General features: G+C 44.9%; 1 protein-coding gene across 1 annotated transcript in view; it reads right to left on the bottom strand.

Annotated features, from left to right (window-relative positions):
• Positions 1 to 6,425: 6,425 nt before the first annotated feature.
• Positions 6,426 to 17,259, bottom strand: part of Ankrd55 (ankyrin repeat domain 55) — an 89,089-nt gene continuing 78,255 nt past the window's right edge. The window contains exons 11-12 of the mRNA XM_050152855.1: positions 9,029 to 9,121; positions 6,426 to 6,884 (exon numbers count right to left, since the gene is read on the bottom strand). Coding sequence (XP_050008812.1) covers positions 6,763 to 6,884; positions 9,029 to 9,121 — 215 coding nt within the window. The 3' untranslated portion in view covers positions 6,426 to 6,762. The remainder of the gene's footprint in view (positions 6,885 to 9,028; positions 9,122 to 17,259) is intronic.

Raw genomic sequence — 17,259 nt, 5'->3', positions numbered from 1 at the left:
CTGCTTTGACCTATGGCAGGGCAGAATAGAGGTAGACAGGAAAACTAAACTGAATTCAGGGAGAAAGAAGGCGAAGTCAGGCAGATGCCATGTAGCTACCGAAGGAAAAAGATGCCCGAACCTTACCGGTAAGCCACAACTTTGTGATACATAACTTAATAGAAATGGGTTAATGTAAGATATAAGAACCAGGAATGTGCCTGAACTGTTGGTCAAACAGTGTTGTAATTAATGTAGCTTCTGTGTGATTATTCATGTCTGGGCACCCAGGAAACCAACGCACAGTCTCCTTTTACATGTCAGTCACTCGGGGAGTGCCTGCCTAACCTGTCCCCTCCACTGTCATAAACCTGTGACCTTGATTTTAAGAAAACTTAAACTTCAGAGGACAGACAACCTGCCAGATGAGGGCAGTTATCCGTGAGGTCAAGGCTGTCCCCTGGAGCAGAAATAATCATCTCCTGAGAACTCTTGTCTTCTCAGACAACAAGGACTCCTTTTTTCTTCTCCCTTATCCGTAAGTCCTTCCTTCTTTTTTTTTTTTTTTGTTTTGTTTTGTTTTTGTTTTTTTTTTTTTGAGACAGGGTTTCTCTGTGGCTTTGGAGCCTGTCCTGGCACTAGCTCTTGTAGACCAGGCTGGTCTCGAACTCACAGAGATCCGCCTGCCTCTGCCTCCCGAGTGCTGGGATTAAAGTCATGCACCACCATCGCCCGGCAAGTCCTTCCTTCTTTGTGCCGTTTTGCAGAATCTGAACTAAGACAATGACTAAGGAGACCAAACATTAAATGGATTACTTAACTGTTTGCTCCTCTTGCTCCTCCCTCAATTCTTTCTCCATTTAACCCCAAAGCTCCTGAGAGTGTCCTGAAAATAGACTTGGGGATCTCTGGACCCCTTCATCTCTCTTGCCTTCCCCGTTCATCACCGTTACTTGTGTCTTCAGTCGGCAGACCAGGATGAGTGGCCAAACCTTGCTTGTTGGTGCCACCGGAACCCAGGCTTTTATCTTGAAAACTCTGGTTACACATTCATTCTTTGGACTCAGGAGGTCCACTGTCCATCCCCCCTAGAGATGTTGGATATCTGGTGTCCCTACATCCACTGTTTGTACGTGGTCAGTTACAATGATTCTGCCCTGCTCCTGACTTCCTATCTTACAGATGAACTCAGTGTTCAAAATCGTCCACTTCCTCCCTTCTCATTCTCCTGAGCTGACTGGATGGCTTTCTTATAGCCTATAGACTGCTAGCACCTGCAAGGTGTTTTGCCATTAATAAAAAATTTAGACTAGAGATTTCATGATCAGCAACTCATTTCCTGTTTTTCATACATCTGCGTGAAAACTCCTTTTATCCTCCTAGTCACAGCTCTGTGTGCACACCCTGCTGACTGGAAACGCTCCATCTAGCTTTTGATGTAATTTACTTAATTTCCAGATTTGACTTCTAAAGATATTCTGGAAACTGGTAAATTACCCAAGAAAACTAAAGACTTGAGTGGAAGTCATGATGGAGGGCATTTACTTTGAGAGGCTATACGTGTGTGTGTGTGTGTGTGTGTGTGTGTGTGTGTGCATGTGTGCTTGTGTGCATGCATGCACTAGGAATCTAACCCAGAGCCTTGCACATGCTAGGTGTCAGGTTCAAAAGAAACCCAAAACAAATGGCTAACTGTAATGGACGCAGGCTTCTAGGCTCACTCAACACCTGAATACTCACTCAACTCTTCTCACCCACCCCCTACCCTAAACCTCTCCAACCCATAGGGAGCCAACCCTAACCCTAACCCTCCCCCAGCTTCTGATTCCTATATAATCCTGCCATTTAGGCCCTGTGCCCTTTGGTCCTCTCTGTTCTCTTTCCTTTGGTTTTCTCTCTGTCTCCTTTGCTCCCGTTCTCTTCCTCTCTCGCTCTCCCCTTTTCTCCTCTTTTTGTCCTTGCCCCCCACCCCTGCCACGGTCCAGTTCAGTCTGCTGGTCATTTTCAGACTACTACTTTCTTGCTCTGTACTCTTCCGGATACTCTGATTGTTCTCTCTCCATATCTACAATTAAAAATGTCACCTCAGTTCCACCTTGGAGCTGTTATGTCCTCATCAGGCAAACCTTCTACCACAAAGCTACACAGAAAGTTTGTTGGCAGTCTTAATCTACCAGTATTGATTAATATTTCCATGTTATTGTCTGGAAAATATGCAATTCTAATTTAACTGCTTGATTTTAAATGTTGTTTTTTCCTTGGATGTGCTAAGAGACTAGGTTTCTATATGCAAGAGTTATCATACGCCTTTTAAAATTTTGTTTGCTCAGGTATTATATTTCATGCTAAGGTCAAATATGATTCTTTCTTAGTTACTTCATTCCAACCATGTCTCCAAGGGGTTGTTGTCAAGGATTCTGGGGGATTGTTTTCAAGACCACTTTCCAAGTGCCAGGAAGCATTTGCTGGAGGACAAGCACGGGCTAATTTAAAAGGCTAGAGGTCAAAGCAACATTAATGACTATGTTTGTCTTCCCTGTGTTACTTACAGGGCTTTTCTAAAAAAAAAAAAAAATCACACAAGTGTCAAGCTGTGTTTTGGTCGAGTTAAAAAATAAATAATCTGGAGTTGCAGAAATCTATTTACACTGGCTTACTTCCAAGAAGACGAGAACAATGGAATTATGTATTCACTAGCAGAAGTGACACCAGTGTTAAGCCAGGTGATTTCCACAGGGAACTAAGAAATATGGAGAAAATAACCCTGACTTCCCATAGCCCTGATGGTTTAACACAAGGTTCCAGGTTTCTGTGCACTTCCTGCCCATAGTGACAGTAGCTTTACCTTGCCTGTGCAGACAGACAGACTGCATACAAGTCAAGAAGGACTTACTGTACTATGAGATATGAGAATGAGTTTCTGGACCAGCAAAGTGATAGTTTGGGCATTCTGTGTGTGGGCTTTGGGACAAAAGAAACCTACTTAGTAAGCCTGGCTATGTCATGTCATTTATTAGCCATGTAATGGGGGGCAAGTTTCTTAACTTGTCTTTCTGCCTCACACTGTCTGTAAGAGGGAGAGGGGAATGATTGGGCCAATCATAGATCTTGACAGAGGAAGTCAAATGAAACAATCTGTTTATACATGGAAACAAATGACACATGCCTTTAATACACAGGCCTTTGACAACCATTTAAGATGCAAACTGTAGTTCTCAGTCTCTAGTTTTGTCAGTTAAAGAGCAGCCAATGACCAACTTGTGCCATGTACCTCGTGGCAGAGGGGCAGCTGCTCTCTTTGAAGACGTGGCAGTAACAGCACCCACATCTTTATAGCTAACAAAAATTCCCATGCCAAATTGAACAAAAGGCCCAATACTGGGAAATTCTTCGTGTGTGTACCTAAGTCAACCCAGATGTTAGGTGATAGTGGCTTTATCCATAGATGAATACATTTAAAATTTTGTTTGTTATCATCTACTCCATCAGGGGTTCTCTCCATCTCTCCATTTCGGTTAGTGTGGCCATTGTTATGATCATTTATTAACATTTTAATTCCCTCTTTCCTGTAGATACGAAGAGGCTGAACTTCTGCACTTCTCCCCAACTTGAGGTTAGTCACATTCATACAGTTTGATTTGGCAAAGGAAACGTGAGAGGAAATGGTGATTCACAGCTCATTTCCTCAGCTTTGATCACCACGGAAACGGTGTCGAGATGGAATCTATACTAGCCAACTCTGCCAATGGGTAGGGGCCCTCTATTGTGGCTGAGGAACAAAATGCCTTGACCAACGAGACTTTGGGGATGTTTATTATTGAAGCAGAAGCTGACCTATCCTGACTAGTGTAAGTAGAGTAGAGAAAGGCATTTTTCTAGTGGGTGAAAATGGATTCTAAAGTAGCCTGGTAAAACACTGAACAAGTTAACAGTCCGATGCTTACAAACAGGTAGGCTTCAAAGACAAAAGCGGTCCACAAACACAATGGCAGGAAAAGAAAACCCTTTGGAAGCTACATCTTAAAGGTTCCTTGACCCCTCTGGCTCCTACAATCCCTCCTCCTTCTCTTTAACAGGAGTCCCTGAGCTCAGCCCAATGTTCCGTTGTGGGTCTGTGTTGGGAGCTGTGAACCCAGATCCTGAATTTCTTGTAATCAACTTGTTTTCCCCCAATCTGAGTGCCTACAGCTGCTCTGAGCACGAGACCCTTAGGAGTCCCTGATGGCAGGAGAGTGGTTTCTGGTGGGTTTGGCTGGGGGCATGGCTATCAGTTAAGGATCCATATATAAGCTGCCCCGGAACACAATAAGGGGGGCATTCTTGGGGCATTCGGCATCAAGGATGACCTGTGTCTCTGTCTCTGTGTCTTTGTGTGTGTCAGTCTCCAGCCCCTTGCCCGGTTCATGAACTGTATGCTGAGTGGTGTCAGGTCTGCATCTGTTTCCACCAATTATTGGATGAAGACTTGCTGGTGACAATTGGGGTGGTCACCAAGTAGAGCAGAATATCGTTGGGCATCATTACATTAACATTTTGTGTTCTCCAATTGCATTTGGTCCTATCCTAGGTCTCTGGGCCGTCCAGCCTCTGGGTCCTGGCACTCTAGGCAGTGCCAGGGGTGGACTCACTCTGGTGGCATGGGTCTTAGGCTGGATCAGTCATTGGTCAGCTACTCCTACAATCTCCATGCCACCCTTACCCCAGCACATCCCACAGGCAGGACAGACTAGGTCAAAGGTTGTGTGGTTGGGTGGGCAATCCCTCTCTACTGGAAGTCTTGCCTGCTCACCGGTGATGGCCAGTTCAGGCTATGCACCCACCATGGCTAAGAGTCTTCGCTGGGGTCATCCTTGTGGATGCCTGGGAATTTCCCTAGCACCAGGTTTCCACCTCGACCCTGAAATGCTCCCCCTTTCCAGTCATCTCTTTCAGTTTTCTCTGCCTCCATCCATCCCCCCTGAACCTGATTCCTCATGTTTCTGTCCTCACCTGCCCCCAGTGCACCCATGAAATCTCTTCTATCTCACTTTCCCAGGGAACGCCACGTATCCCCGCTGAGGCCTGCACCTTTCTGAACAGAAACAGAGGAGTGGATGGGGGAAGGGAGAGGCGGGGGTGGGGATGGGTGGAGGGGAAAGGGAGGAGAGGGGAAAACCGTGGTTGGGATGTAAAATAAATAAATAAATAAAATTAAAAGAAAAGGTTCCTCTGTAAGATAGGGCATTTGCTTTCCCTCAGCTTCTGCTCAGTATATGAGGTTGAGCCATCTGCTTTCTCTTTCACAGCCTCAAGCACAACCATCAGGGACTGGACGCATTCGCCCTCACCACTTCTAACCACTCCTGCCCCTGACAACACCCTCTTTACATCTCTACTCTCTAGTGGGGGGAGGCAGAGTGTGAGGGTCTATCTTGTGTTTTGTAATAGCCCGCGAGAAGAAGGCTCCATATCATAACAGCAGTGTCTTTTCTCACGAGAGAATAACCCTAATATAAAGTAGCAAACGTTACACATGACGCGGTTCCAAACTCTGCAGACTCTGCAATAACGTGGAGTGACTGTCGCCTCAAGTGACTTTGGGCAAGGCCTCCAGCTACACCACCTTCTCAGTGAAAGAGGTAGTTGTTTAGGGGGAAGCTCTGCCTCAGCTCCCCTCCTCCCTTCTCCTAACTCCGCCCCTCAGAAAGCCTGCCAAAGGGCAACTTCTCCTCCTGAGATGCTCAAGACCACACCTCCAGGGTATTTAAGGCCTGGGTCCTGGACTTGCCCTGTGATTTCTTCTCCTCCCATTTCTGAGAGTCACCTGGGAGCGCCCTGCTTTGCTTTGCTCTGTTGATTAAACCTGATCTTATTAATTTTGCTTGATTTGGCTGATTGCATTGGCAGAGGGACCCCAAAACCAGGAATTTTCAAAATACTTAACAGTAGTCTTCCAGAAACTTTGCTAAGCCTCAACTTTGGGAAGGCCTAGAAGGCATAAAAAAAAAGCATTATTTTGAAACAGAAAAGAGTTCTTAACATGCACAATATTTGAGGAACGGTGGGAAATTCAGTCAGGCCAGGAAGCACACCCTGCTAGCTCCCATGACCCTTCTTATTATTGGGGCATCAGATGTGGCTGAAAACAACAGAAGGTGGAAATAATTAAATAACAGAGACAAAACACATACGCTGTCAAGTGACCTGGGTCTTAGCCCAGAGCTGACACTCTCAGAAAATATTTTGCAGAAGACTGTGCATTTCCTAGCCATACCCTGTGACTACGATAGGAAATTAGTCCTGGATTTTAATTAAGCTTTGTCGGGCTGAGGCAGGATGGATATAAATGTGGAGAGTAAGCCTAGGGTTTACTTTTCTCAATTTTTTTTATTCAGCAAAGCATACACTTAAAAAATACATAAAATCATCTAACAAGCAAAAACAAAACAAAACAAAAAACCCAAACCCCAAAACAACCCAGAAAAAAACAGCAAACATGCCATACACATGAATGAAACATACTGAATCTTCCTGCCAGTGATGTATTTTGTTTCTGAATTACAGTGTGTAGGGGGCTCACAGGAACTCACAGACTTGGTGGTGTTTGCACACCCGAAGATTTTAAGTGCGTATTTAGGAAGGATGTTTATTTGAAATAAGGAATCTTGAATTATAAAACTGTGAATGGCTTGTAGAACAATACAGCTAACTAAATTAAGACTTTGCTCATATAAACTAGAGTAATCTCACCCGCAGAAGTTGAAAAATATAGATCTTCTAGATTTCCACAGGGCGCGACCCCAGTCAGTTTTCATCGTGGGTGGGACTGGCAGACGGCTTGCTCTCTTCACCTGGTGGGCCGTGACCCCGCTGGCTTGGAATGGCTGGAAGTACTCGGTTTGTTCTCAGGGGTTCTCCAGACAGAACTGGGTTGGAGAAGGGTCAGGGGATAGAATGAAAGATACTGAAGATTTGCTTCTCCCAGAGGCTCCTACAGGATGGATAGCGCAGGAGAAACCTGCGCTTTCTCAAGGAGCGGAAGCACATTCTAAGAAGCCTGTGCTGGTGGGAGCTGGACTAAGGAGAAAACCTGTGTGTTCATATTTAACCAGGCCTACTACACATCAGGGATTTGAAAAATGCACAAACAGGATTGCGACAGCTCAGACTCCACGTGATCTGGCTGTGCGTGCCTGGCAGGGCACTTGGCGCTGGAGCAGCTCAGCACGCTGCTCTGGGCGAGCCTGGAGACCTTAGCTCTGATGCAAACCTCCAAAGGCTCTCGGGTTTCTTTTAGAAAGAGTTCAGCTTGTTCGATTTTTTTCTGCGTTCAGCGAAACTGATTAGAGATCTTTGTCTTGTCGCCCTGAATTTTAACTGAGAAGGCCTCTCTGGCTTCACCAGGCTACATTCGAGGTCAAGGAGCTGACTGAAAGCGAGTGCTGCCTGGGGCTTCTCTGGGACACCACTCAGAATCCTCTGTTGGCACTAATCAGTAAGGGCAGAGGCTCAGCCTGTCACGGAGGGATCCCGGCTCTCTACCTCTGCCTCTCTGACTTTGGGCAAATGGCTCCAGCTCTGAGTTGGCATCACTATGAAAAGGTGACATTGTACCACGACCCCATAGTTCACTGTCTTGACTCAGAGTCCTAGAACTCTTGGTTGGCCTCGTTCAGACTCTAGCCTAGGGAACAGGGGGCGCCTTGCCTACTCACTCTGTGTAAATAAATACGCCAAGTGTCTTAGGCAGGTAAGTCTGTTGTCTCATTTAATCCTCTGACGGTCTCATCATGATCGCGTTGTTATTGCAGCTACAGAGGGGAAAGGTTTAGGAACTTGTCTGGAATTGGTAGGGCAGTTCTAAAGTGATCTAACTCACAGTTGAATGTGGAGGGGTTGTGAGTGTGTATGTGTGTGTGTTAAACACGGTAGGATTGTGTACAAAGAAGAAACTAAGTTGACTTGTTTCACGAGGCAGCTAATTCTCTTTTATGATTGTTTTAGATAGTATCTATATTGCTCAGGCTGTACGCGTATGCACAGCTATGTAGCACAGGCTGGCCTCACGCTCTGTCGCCTTGCTTCGGCCTTTTGAGCACTACCACTGCAGGCGTGAGGCACTATTCGTGGCCTCTGGCTCTGCTCCCCGTTGTGCTAGGTGCTACCGTAGTGATGCTGGGGAGTCCTTTCCGGATTTAGTTTTCATGCCTGTCTAATGGGAGTAGTGATAAAACCCGCCTCCTAATATGGATGTAAAGATATATAAACTCATAATTTCTGGATGTTAGATCACTATAATAAGCATATCAGGTGATATTTAGGCTCATCCAGTTTGAAGATTTCTGGTCTAAGACAGTATGCTTTATGTTACAAGAGTTTTAGATAAAATAGCGTGAGTATAAGTCAATAAAGCTGACTAAAGAAACTAAGCATGTTGGAACAGACTGGTTGGTAAATCTACATCTGGGAGGCTGAAGTAGGAGGACTGAGAATTTAAGGCCACATTGGGCTATACAGTGAGACCGTGCCTCAAACAAAGCAGAACCAAGCCCCAACAAACCAAGCACTTCCTTTCTTCTTAGCAATGTTTGCTCTGCAAGTAAATAGTTTCCAGGTCTCACCCAGCAAAGAACTCAGTCACATTCAGACCCCCCTCCCTTCCTGAGCCTTGTCTCTTGTAGCAGAGGCTTGGCTCCAGATTCCATCATTAGACACCCAAGACTAGACTTGAACTGCTGATCGTCCTGAGAGCTGGCATTAAAGCCACGCCCCAACAGACCCAGCTGAAGGTCCATTCTTAAAGACATTAAATAATACATAGCTAAACAAACTTCCACTATTGTGTTTGCATTTCAAACAAAATTCCCTGAGGGGAGAAAAGGTTTTCTTTTTTAAGTAGGCGTTACTAATTTCCAGGACCTTTCAGGGATGTTCTCTGTGCACAAGTATTGGCACCTGACACTCTTGAACAAATAGAAAGGCAGTGAAGTGCTGCTGTGTTTGTCTAGACGTGTTAATGCTTGTGGAGAATGCACGGGGGGGGGCGGTGAGGGGGGGTGCGAGTACTTACATTTTTGGTCCGGCAGAGGTGCAAGGCTGTTCCGAGTGAGAGGGAGATCCCTGAATTTAGGTCTGTTTGGGGAGAGATGCTGCAGAGTTTGTCCTGGGAACAAAACACATTCGTATCACTCATTTGAGACTCAACCGAAAGCAAATCATAAAGCCCAGTGGAGAAGAGAGGCGTCAGAGTTGTTGAAGGTCCCGTAAAGTAACACACACAATGGCAATAATAATGGCCACGCCCTATTAACGTCACTCACGCCTTAAATGAGAAGGCATTAAACAAAACGTTTTGTTAAATTTACTCACCCATGGGGGTATGTCATGGGGGGGGAGTGGGGTTTTTGTTTTACTTAAAAAAATTTGTGTGTGTGTGTGTGTGTGTGTGCACGCACTCATGTGAGTGTGGAGTTCAGCCCTTTGGGCACTAGCATCCTAGGCATGAGCTATTAAGCTTGGCCTCTGGCTTTGCTCTGGGTTGTGTTATGTGCTACCAAACTAATCTTTCCACCACATAAAAATTCTTCCTCTGCTATCCTAGGGCTAGAACTCAGGTCAGGAGACGAGGTGACAGAGCATCCTTACCCACTGAGCCCTCTGGCCACATTCATAAGGCATTTACTGTCATAAGCCAGCACAACAAGTTGCTCTCAAGAGTTAAACTGATAAAATTTGAAGCTGGAAAACTACCAGTCATGTAGATTAGCGATATCACCTATCCTGGCATCTCTTCTGAGTAGGAGCGATGTCTAGGGTATCACTTCCCTAGAACAGTGTTTCTCAACTGCACAGACCGTGAGGTGAGCTTAGGTTAAAGTTACTGCTGTCTTGGCCACACCCTGTTGCAGGATATTTGATCCTACTGTGAACCCTGACATCGCATTAGTTAAACAAGATCAACCATGGAAGAAGCAGAGCCAGTGATTAGTTGACAGGAAGTGGCCATAGAGAGTCAGAGGGAGACAGGGAAACAGAGAAACACGCAGGAAGTAGGAGGGAGGGACTTTGAGTTTGGCAGCCTTTTTGGTTTGGGACTATTGAACAGAACCTCACTTTTTCTGGGACATTGGCTAAGGAGGAAGGTCAGTGGGTAGCTTCTCAGCCTCTCTGAGCTAGCAGGTTTTCAGCCCAGCATCTGACTCCAGAATCTTTATTGGTAAAATGGTAAGATTAGGTTTAGTTTAAAAATAACACCCCAAATGGATTAATCAGAATCTTTGCAAGTGAAGCACCAGGTCTTTGCCTAGTAGTCTAATAAGGGATCTGCCTTCGGCAAAGTCCACTGGGTTCAGGCCTTCCTTTTGTTTGGACAAAGCAATCCTTAGAGTAAGGGACAGGGGAGCATGAGTCAGGACTCTGCCTACTATGCATGGCAGTCACCTAAGCAGTGCTGTATGACAGAAACGGAGCAAAGATTTGTTTATGTGGTTGGTACTTTGCCATTATGTTTCATTCCTTTAACCTTAAAAGTAAAATAACCCCAGGATCCATCATGTTTAGAGAGGAAACATTCTTGAGTAGAATATTTTCAAACCCCGATGGAGTCATGCATGAGAAAAAAATCCATATGACTAGATAGAGCTGGTTATGGATGCTGTTTATTCAGAACCCACTGTTATCAGGATGGCACCAGCTGCTGTAGGCATGGTCTCATTCTGCCTTGACAACTGTTATCTTCCTCATTTGCCAAACGAGGACCCTGAGGCTTGGAGAATTCTAAATATGTTCAAGGACTGAACCTAGGCTCCAGAATACCTGTATCTCACCTTAAAACTTATGTTCTCCTATTTCCCTAGGCAGCAAAGAAATACTGGATGGGAGAGTGGATAGTGATCTGGAAGGTTCCATGCTGGCCTTCTGCTCTGTTCTGAGGGACAGGATGGATCTGTGCATAGCTGAAAGCTCTCTTATGGGTATCTTAGGAACCTTCAGGGAACACACCTTCTGAATGACATTAAATACTAAAGTCAGCAATTACCTGTGTTGTTTAGAGCTCACTTATTCCAGACCTAGTCTGTGTTTACAGGGATCCTGACATCCCCAGAAGTGCTGTGACACTTTATGTCGCTCACCTCCATGGAAAGAGGGGATTGCAATAGTTACTTTATGTGTCTGTGCACAAGGTTTTGGAGGACATTTCAGACCTAAGCCTTACAGAAGGGATGTTCTTGAATCCTGCAGGCCTCGCTTGTTTGTCTGCCCCTCCCTATCCTGCTCTGAGACCTTAGGCAGGTGAGCTAACCTCTAAGAGTCTCCAGGGCTTCATCTAGAAAGTGGGAAACGGGAATAAAAATCTCTCCTCCAGTGTCACTGATGAAAATAAGGAGGAGCCACCGTTATAGGTGTCACCGTGACCTTCAAAGAGTAGATGCATTTTGGCCTGAGACCCTAAGAAAGGCTCTCCTATGTAGCCCAGGCTGACCTCTAACTCAGTGCTGGACAGGTGTGTGCTCCTGTGCTCAACATGGCTCTTAAAATATTGTAGGAATCTGCCACACAGAGAAGATAGGAACTAAACTAATACAGACAAAGGTGTCACGCAATGGGAAGGTGGCAGGGTTTCAAGGAACTGAGAGCTAGTCCGGAACTGATGAGGGGTGGTGCGTGACGGGACTTTGAGATGGGAGGTACCCTGAGAGTGAGACACGGGCTAGTCCACACTGTGAGGGCTGTGTTTGCCTGGTTAGGAATTTGGCTTTTGTCCTGGAAAAGTTGCTGTTGGGCGTAAATGCAGGGGTCACTGGTGCTGACCTACCTGGCCTGAAGAGTGCATAGTTACGGGGATAATCTAGAAAGTTCTTCAGCAAGCTCTTTCTTGAGGGAAACAAGGAAGTGAGCTCTTTCTTTTCTTGTGACGGCCTGTAAATAACCAAGCTAGCAGAAAACACCACAGATCTTTCTGTTCCATTTTCTCTGCACGCTGCTGGCAATGAATTAAGCTGAGGCATGCCAAATTCCAGCTCATTAGGTTGAGTGTTCTTCCTCATCCCTCATGCCGCCCACTGACGGCTCTCAATAAACACTGAGCAAGCTCCAGTACAGATGAATGTTTGGGGAGCAAGCACGGGAGAGCTGATGCCCAGAATTCAGACAGCTGAATCCACTACTCCTATTAGTCTTGCTGAACCTGGCCAGGAGAGAAGAGAGATCCTAAGCTAAAGGGACCATTCAACGAAAGCGGGCGCCACAGAGCTATCCAAGGGCTTCACCACACTAAGGTTGGTCATGGAAACCTGGAAGTTTCATGGAATTTCAACCTGCCCAAAATAATGACTTCAACCACTTTAGCGAACCCTTTTGATTTTTAAGCAAAAATTTATTGCATTTATACAAATATGGATGCATCTATCTATCCATCTATCTGCCATTATTACATTTATACATGTATGGATCTATCTATCTATCTATCTATCTACCTACCAATCATCATTACATTTATACATGTATGGATGCATCTATCTATCTACCAGTCATCTATCTATTATCTATCTGCCAATCATCTATCTGTCTGTCTATCCATCCATCCATCCTTCCATTCATCTATCATCTCTGCCTCTGTCTACCTACTTACCTACCTACCTATGTCTATCTACTTATATGCGTATGTGTACTTGAGTCACAGCTCATGTGCGGAGGTCAGGGGACAACCTGTGGGAGTAGGTTCTCTCCTTCTACCTTGTGGCTTCCAGGAACTGATCTCAGGTCACCAGCCTTGGAGGCAAGCTCCTGTACCTTCTGTGCCATCTCACTGGCCCAGGCCATTTGAATTTAAGGCAAAAGATTCAGTAGTCCTAAAAACAATGTATCAAAGACCCACATTGGAGCACTGGACTGAGCTCCCAAGATCCAGTCAAAGAGTGGAAGGAGAGTATAAGCAAGGAAGACAAGACCATGAGGGGCTCATCCACTGAGATGATTGGTTTAATAAATAAGGTGACTGGCCAATAGCCAAACAGGACAAAGTTAGGTGGAAAAGCCTAACTGAGGAAGATGGGATGAAGAAGGGCAGAATCTGGAGTTGCCAGCCAGATGGAGGAGTAGGAGATGAATGTGCCATACTAATAAAGATACCTCTGCATGGCAGAGTATAAATAAGGAGTATAGACTAACTTAAAATGTAAGAGCTAGTTGGTGATAAGCCTGAGCTATTGGCTGAGCATTTATAGTTAATGTAAGCCTTAGTGTGTTTATTTGAGAGCAGCTTCAGGACAGGAAAACTCTGCCTACAGTATGTGCATGTGATAGTGTTTGTGTGTGTGAATGTATGTGAGTGTGTGTAAGCATGTGTGAGAGTGTGTATGTGAGTGTATATATGTGTGAGTGTGAAAGTGAGTGTGTGCAAGTGTACGTGGCATTAGTTATTTCGTGTGTAGGCTTTTGTATATATATGCATGTGGTAGTCTGAGGTTGTTGTTAATAATCATATTTGATCACTTTTACCTTATTCTTTGAGGCAGGGTCTCTCAATCAAACCCAGAGCTAGCTGATATGGTTAGATTTCCTAGGTAGCTTGCTCATGGTAGTTCCCTGTTTGTTTCTTTCCAAGGCTGTCACACATACCTAGTTTTTACACGATTTCTAGGGATCCACGCTCAGGCTTTCACATTTTCCTATTAAGTACTGAGCCATCTCCCCAGCCTTAAACTCCTTAATCCTAACAGCTACCCATGACCCTGTGAGTTAGGGATTGTCTCCCACTCTGCAGATGAGAAATGCTGTGGGTTTGGGAATTGAAATGTCCTCCAAAGGCTCATGCATGAAGACTTGGCTCTCCATGGAGCTATGTGCAGTGGCTTTGGAGAAGTGACTACTCCGCTGAAGATCCACAATCTGACAAGCTACAGGATGTGATAGGAATTTAGAAGATGAGATGAAATTCAAGGGAGTGGATTATTGGAGCCAGCTGTGCCCTCAGAGACTGCATCTTGACTTTAATACATTTTCCTTATTTCCCTTCCCAGACCTATCTATAAAGTTAGCTCATATCCCCCAGTGTTATGCTAGGGTTGGGAAGGAATGTTTTCTTACATTCAGAAGGCCCCAAGTTCAGTTGTGTAGTCATCTAGCAATTGTGACCCCCTTAAAGCTCATTTTTGGGCCAAAGACTGGTGTGGGAGGTTCTTCTGTATATGTGTTGCTTTTATTGGTTAATGAATAAAGAAGCTCCTTGGCCTATGATAAGGCAGAGTAGAGCTAGGCAGGGAAAACTAAACTTAATGCTGGGAGAAAGAAAGTGGAATCAGGAGAAGCCATGGAGCCACCAGAGAAAAAAGACACAAGCTGCCCGCCAGAACCTCACCAGTAGGTCACAAGCCTCATGGTAAAATATAAAATAATAGAAATGGGTTAACCAAAGATATAAGAGATAGCTAGTAATACACATAAGTGATTAACCAAGCAGAGATTTAAATAATAAAGTTTTTGTGTAATTTTTTTCAGTCTGGGCAGCTGGGAACGAACAAGTGGCCTTCTACTACAAAAGACCCTAAGGAGATTTGTGTTATCATGACTCAGTTTCTTTGAAAGCTCCTAGCTATAACTAGCACTAATAAGTTTTGGCTAAAATAAACAAATGTTTTGCTATAAGCGCTGTTCACATCTTTAGAATCCCTTAGTAACTTTCACTTCTCCTTTTCGCTGTTCTGCCTCCTGAGGACTTCACTCGGTACTTCTCTGGGGCCTGAGCCAATCTCAAAGCAATTGTATTTAATGTTCTTTTGTTCAAATGATATAGAAGTGTTTGATGACACACTAGGCAGAGCCCACTAGCTTCGTTCCCCATGCCTACTCTCTTTTTTCTCCCTTAGAAGCAGAAATCAGATTTGGAGCTCAAAACAAGGCACACAGCTATAAAGACTACAATTCCCAACCCTCTTTGTAGATAGGTGTGAGCATGTGACCCAAGTTCTGGCCAGTGAGATGCAAGCAGGAGAGTGAGCCTTATGGCAGAGGACTTCTGAGTGGCAGCTGATTGAGCTGGGAGGCCTCCTGCTACCCCTTCCCTCCTGCTGCTGCACTGGACTGTGACAGACCTAGAGAAGGGAAGCTAGAGATGGGGCTGGGCAGCCTGCAGATGGAAGGAAGCTGTGTCTCTGGAGATCACACTTGTCACCAAAAGCCTGGGCAATGCCTACTTCAATCTACTGCTTATAAGATGGAGCTCTTACTAGATGGACTACATTCTTTTGCTGGGTGTTTATTAAAAGAAGCCTTAGAATTCTACGTATGTATCTTTGGAAGCCCAAGTCTCATCTTTCAAGGACTCAAGACTTAAAATAACAAGACTGAGTTCTCTAACACTCTGTGAGAGAGTAGCATCCTAGTGTTGACCGCCACCACCATCTGATGAACACGGCTGGGCTAGGCTCAGTTATACTGGCCAACTCTTTGTACTTTATGTCTCCCCCCAACCTCTAGTTGTTTTTTGATTTGTTTACAGAGTGGCTGAAGATGGCCTTCAACTCACTATGTAGCAGAACTTCTGATTCTCCTGCTTTGAGCCACCCCGCTAGTGCTCAAAGCATGTGTCAGCACACCCATGATTTTAAAAACCATCAATTCTGTGTTGGGTACAGTGGCTCATGGACACAGTCCCAGGACTTGAGAGGTTGGGGCAGGAAGAGCACCTTGAGTTCAAGGCGTACCCAGGTTACATATGAAATTCCAGAGTTACAGAAAGCGGCTGTGTCTCAAAAACAAATGAAAACAAACCCCACGATTTCTGGTGGTCGCCCAGATGGGCAGTGCGTTATTAGTCTCCCCTAGCGTGCGTGACTTACGTAACTTCTTTGATGTACAGGTGACAGGGACTAACAGCTGCTTAGATTATTTTTCACGGGCTTGAGGTGATTTTATAGAAATTACCAACTATTCACTTGGGCTGGTGCAGATGTCTGGCGAGAGACTTTTTAGGGTAAGAAGGCAAAACCCCACCCTCAGATCATGCTCGCAATGCCATCCTGAACATGCGTCTTGGAAGAGACGTGAAGTCGAAAGATGCATGCAAGGGTCACCTCACCTCTGATGATCTTTCCCCTATGCCCTCCACCACCATCTATAGCCCATATACTCTCAAATCCTGGTCTTGGGAGAGGAAGTGATCTGAGATTTGGGTCCCTGCCTCCTTGCTTGACCCTATCACCAATCGACTTTTTCTCTTTTGCAAACACCGGTTTCAGCAATTTGGTAAACTCTGAAGAGGATAGTATGCCTGTTCTGATAGCAAGTGAAACACCCCACCTTCCTTTTTTGAGACAGGGTTTCGGCAAACCTTGAACTTAGAATCCTCCTGCCTCACAGCCTCCTGAGTGCTGCTGTTCTGGCATTCTGCCATTCGGGGCTGTGCAACCGTAACTATGTGCTATGCTGTTGACCCAGCAGCCAACTGTGACTTCGGCTTTCTGTTATAGTAGCTGAACCCCACCCTTGCATTAAATAGATCGAAAAAGAACAAGACGTTTTCTAAGCGTTCTTAAAAGGAAGCATTATTTGCTTAGCCAGGCCAGAACTAACTCCAAAAGGAAGGCTTTACTATAGCTCCAGCCACACCAACTTGTCAAAGGTGATATAACCATGGCTTCCCTCTTTACCCCTTGGCAGCAACAGTGGAAAAACATCGTCCATGCCACAAGCTAAAGATTTCAGTGCTCTGTGGAGAAAGCAAAATCTTAGATGAGCTGTCTCAGGTGTCAGCAAATAGCTTTCAGGTGAACAGTCATAATTATTCTGTGTTGAAATACGCATGCATATTTATGTCTTTTGCAATACCACTCTTAGGAATATACCCAAGAGAGGCCTTATCATACAACAAAAGTATAGGCTCTACTATGTTCATAGCAGCATTGTTTGTAATAGCCAGAACCTGAAAACAACCTAGATGCCCTTCAATTGAAGAATGGATGAAGAAAGTATGGAATATATACATATTAGAGTACTACTCAGCAGCAAAAAACAAGGACTTCTTGAAGTTTGCAAGCAAATGGATGGAAATAGAAAACACTATTCTGAGTGAGGTAAACCAGAACCAAAAAGAGGAACATGGGATGTACTCACTCATATTTGGTTTCTAGCCATAAATAAAGGACATTGAGCCTATAATTTGGGTTCTTAGAGAAGCTAAATAAGAAGGAGAACCCAAAAAAAACATATAGGCATCCTCCTGAACATTAACCTTCATCAGGCGATGAAAGGAGACAAGAGACAGAGACCCACATTGGAGCACCGGACTGAAATCTCAAGGTC

Source organism: Alexandromys fortis, unplaced genomic scaffold (genome assembly GCF_014885135.2).
Source record: "Alexandromys fortis isolate MF-2015 unplaced genomic scaffold, M_Fortis_MF-2015_v1.1 scaffold_73, whole genome shotgun sequence".
NCBI lineage: Eukaryota > Metazoa > Chordata > Mammalia > Rodentia > Cricetidae > Alexandromys > Alexandromys fortis.
Note: the sequence above shows the minus strand (reverse complement) of the source record. Positions and strands in the feature narration are given on the sequence as shown.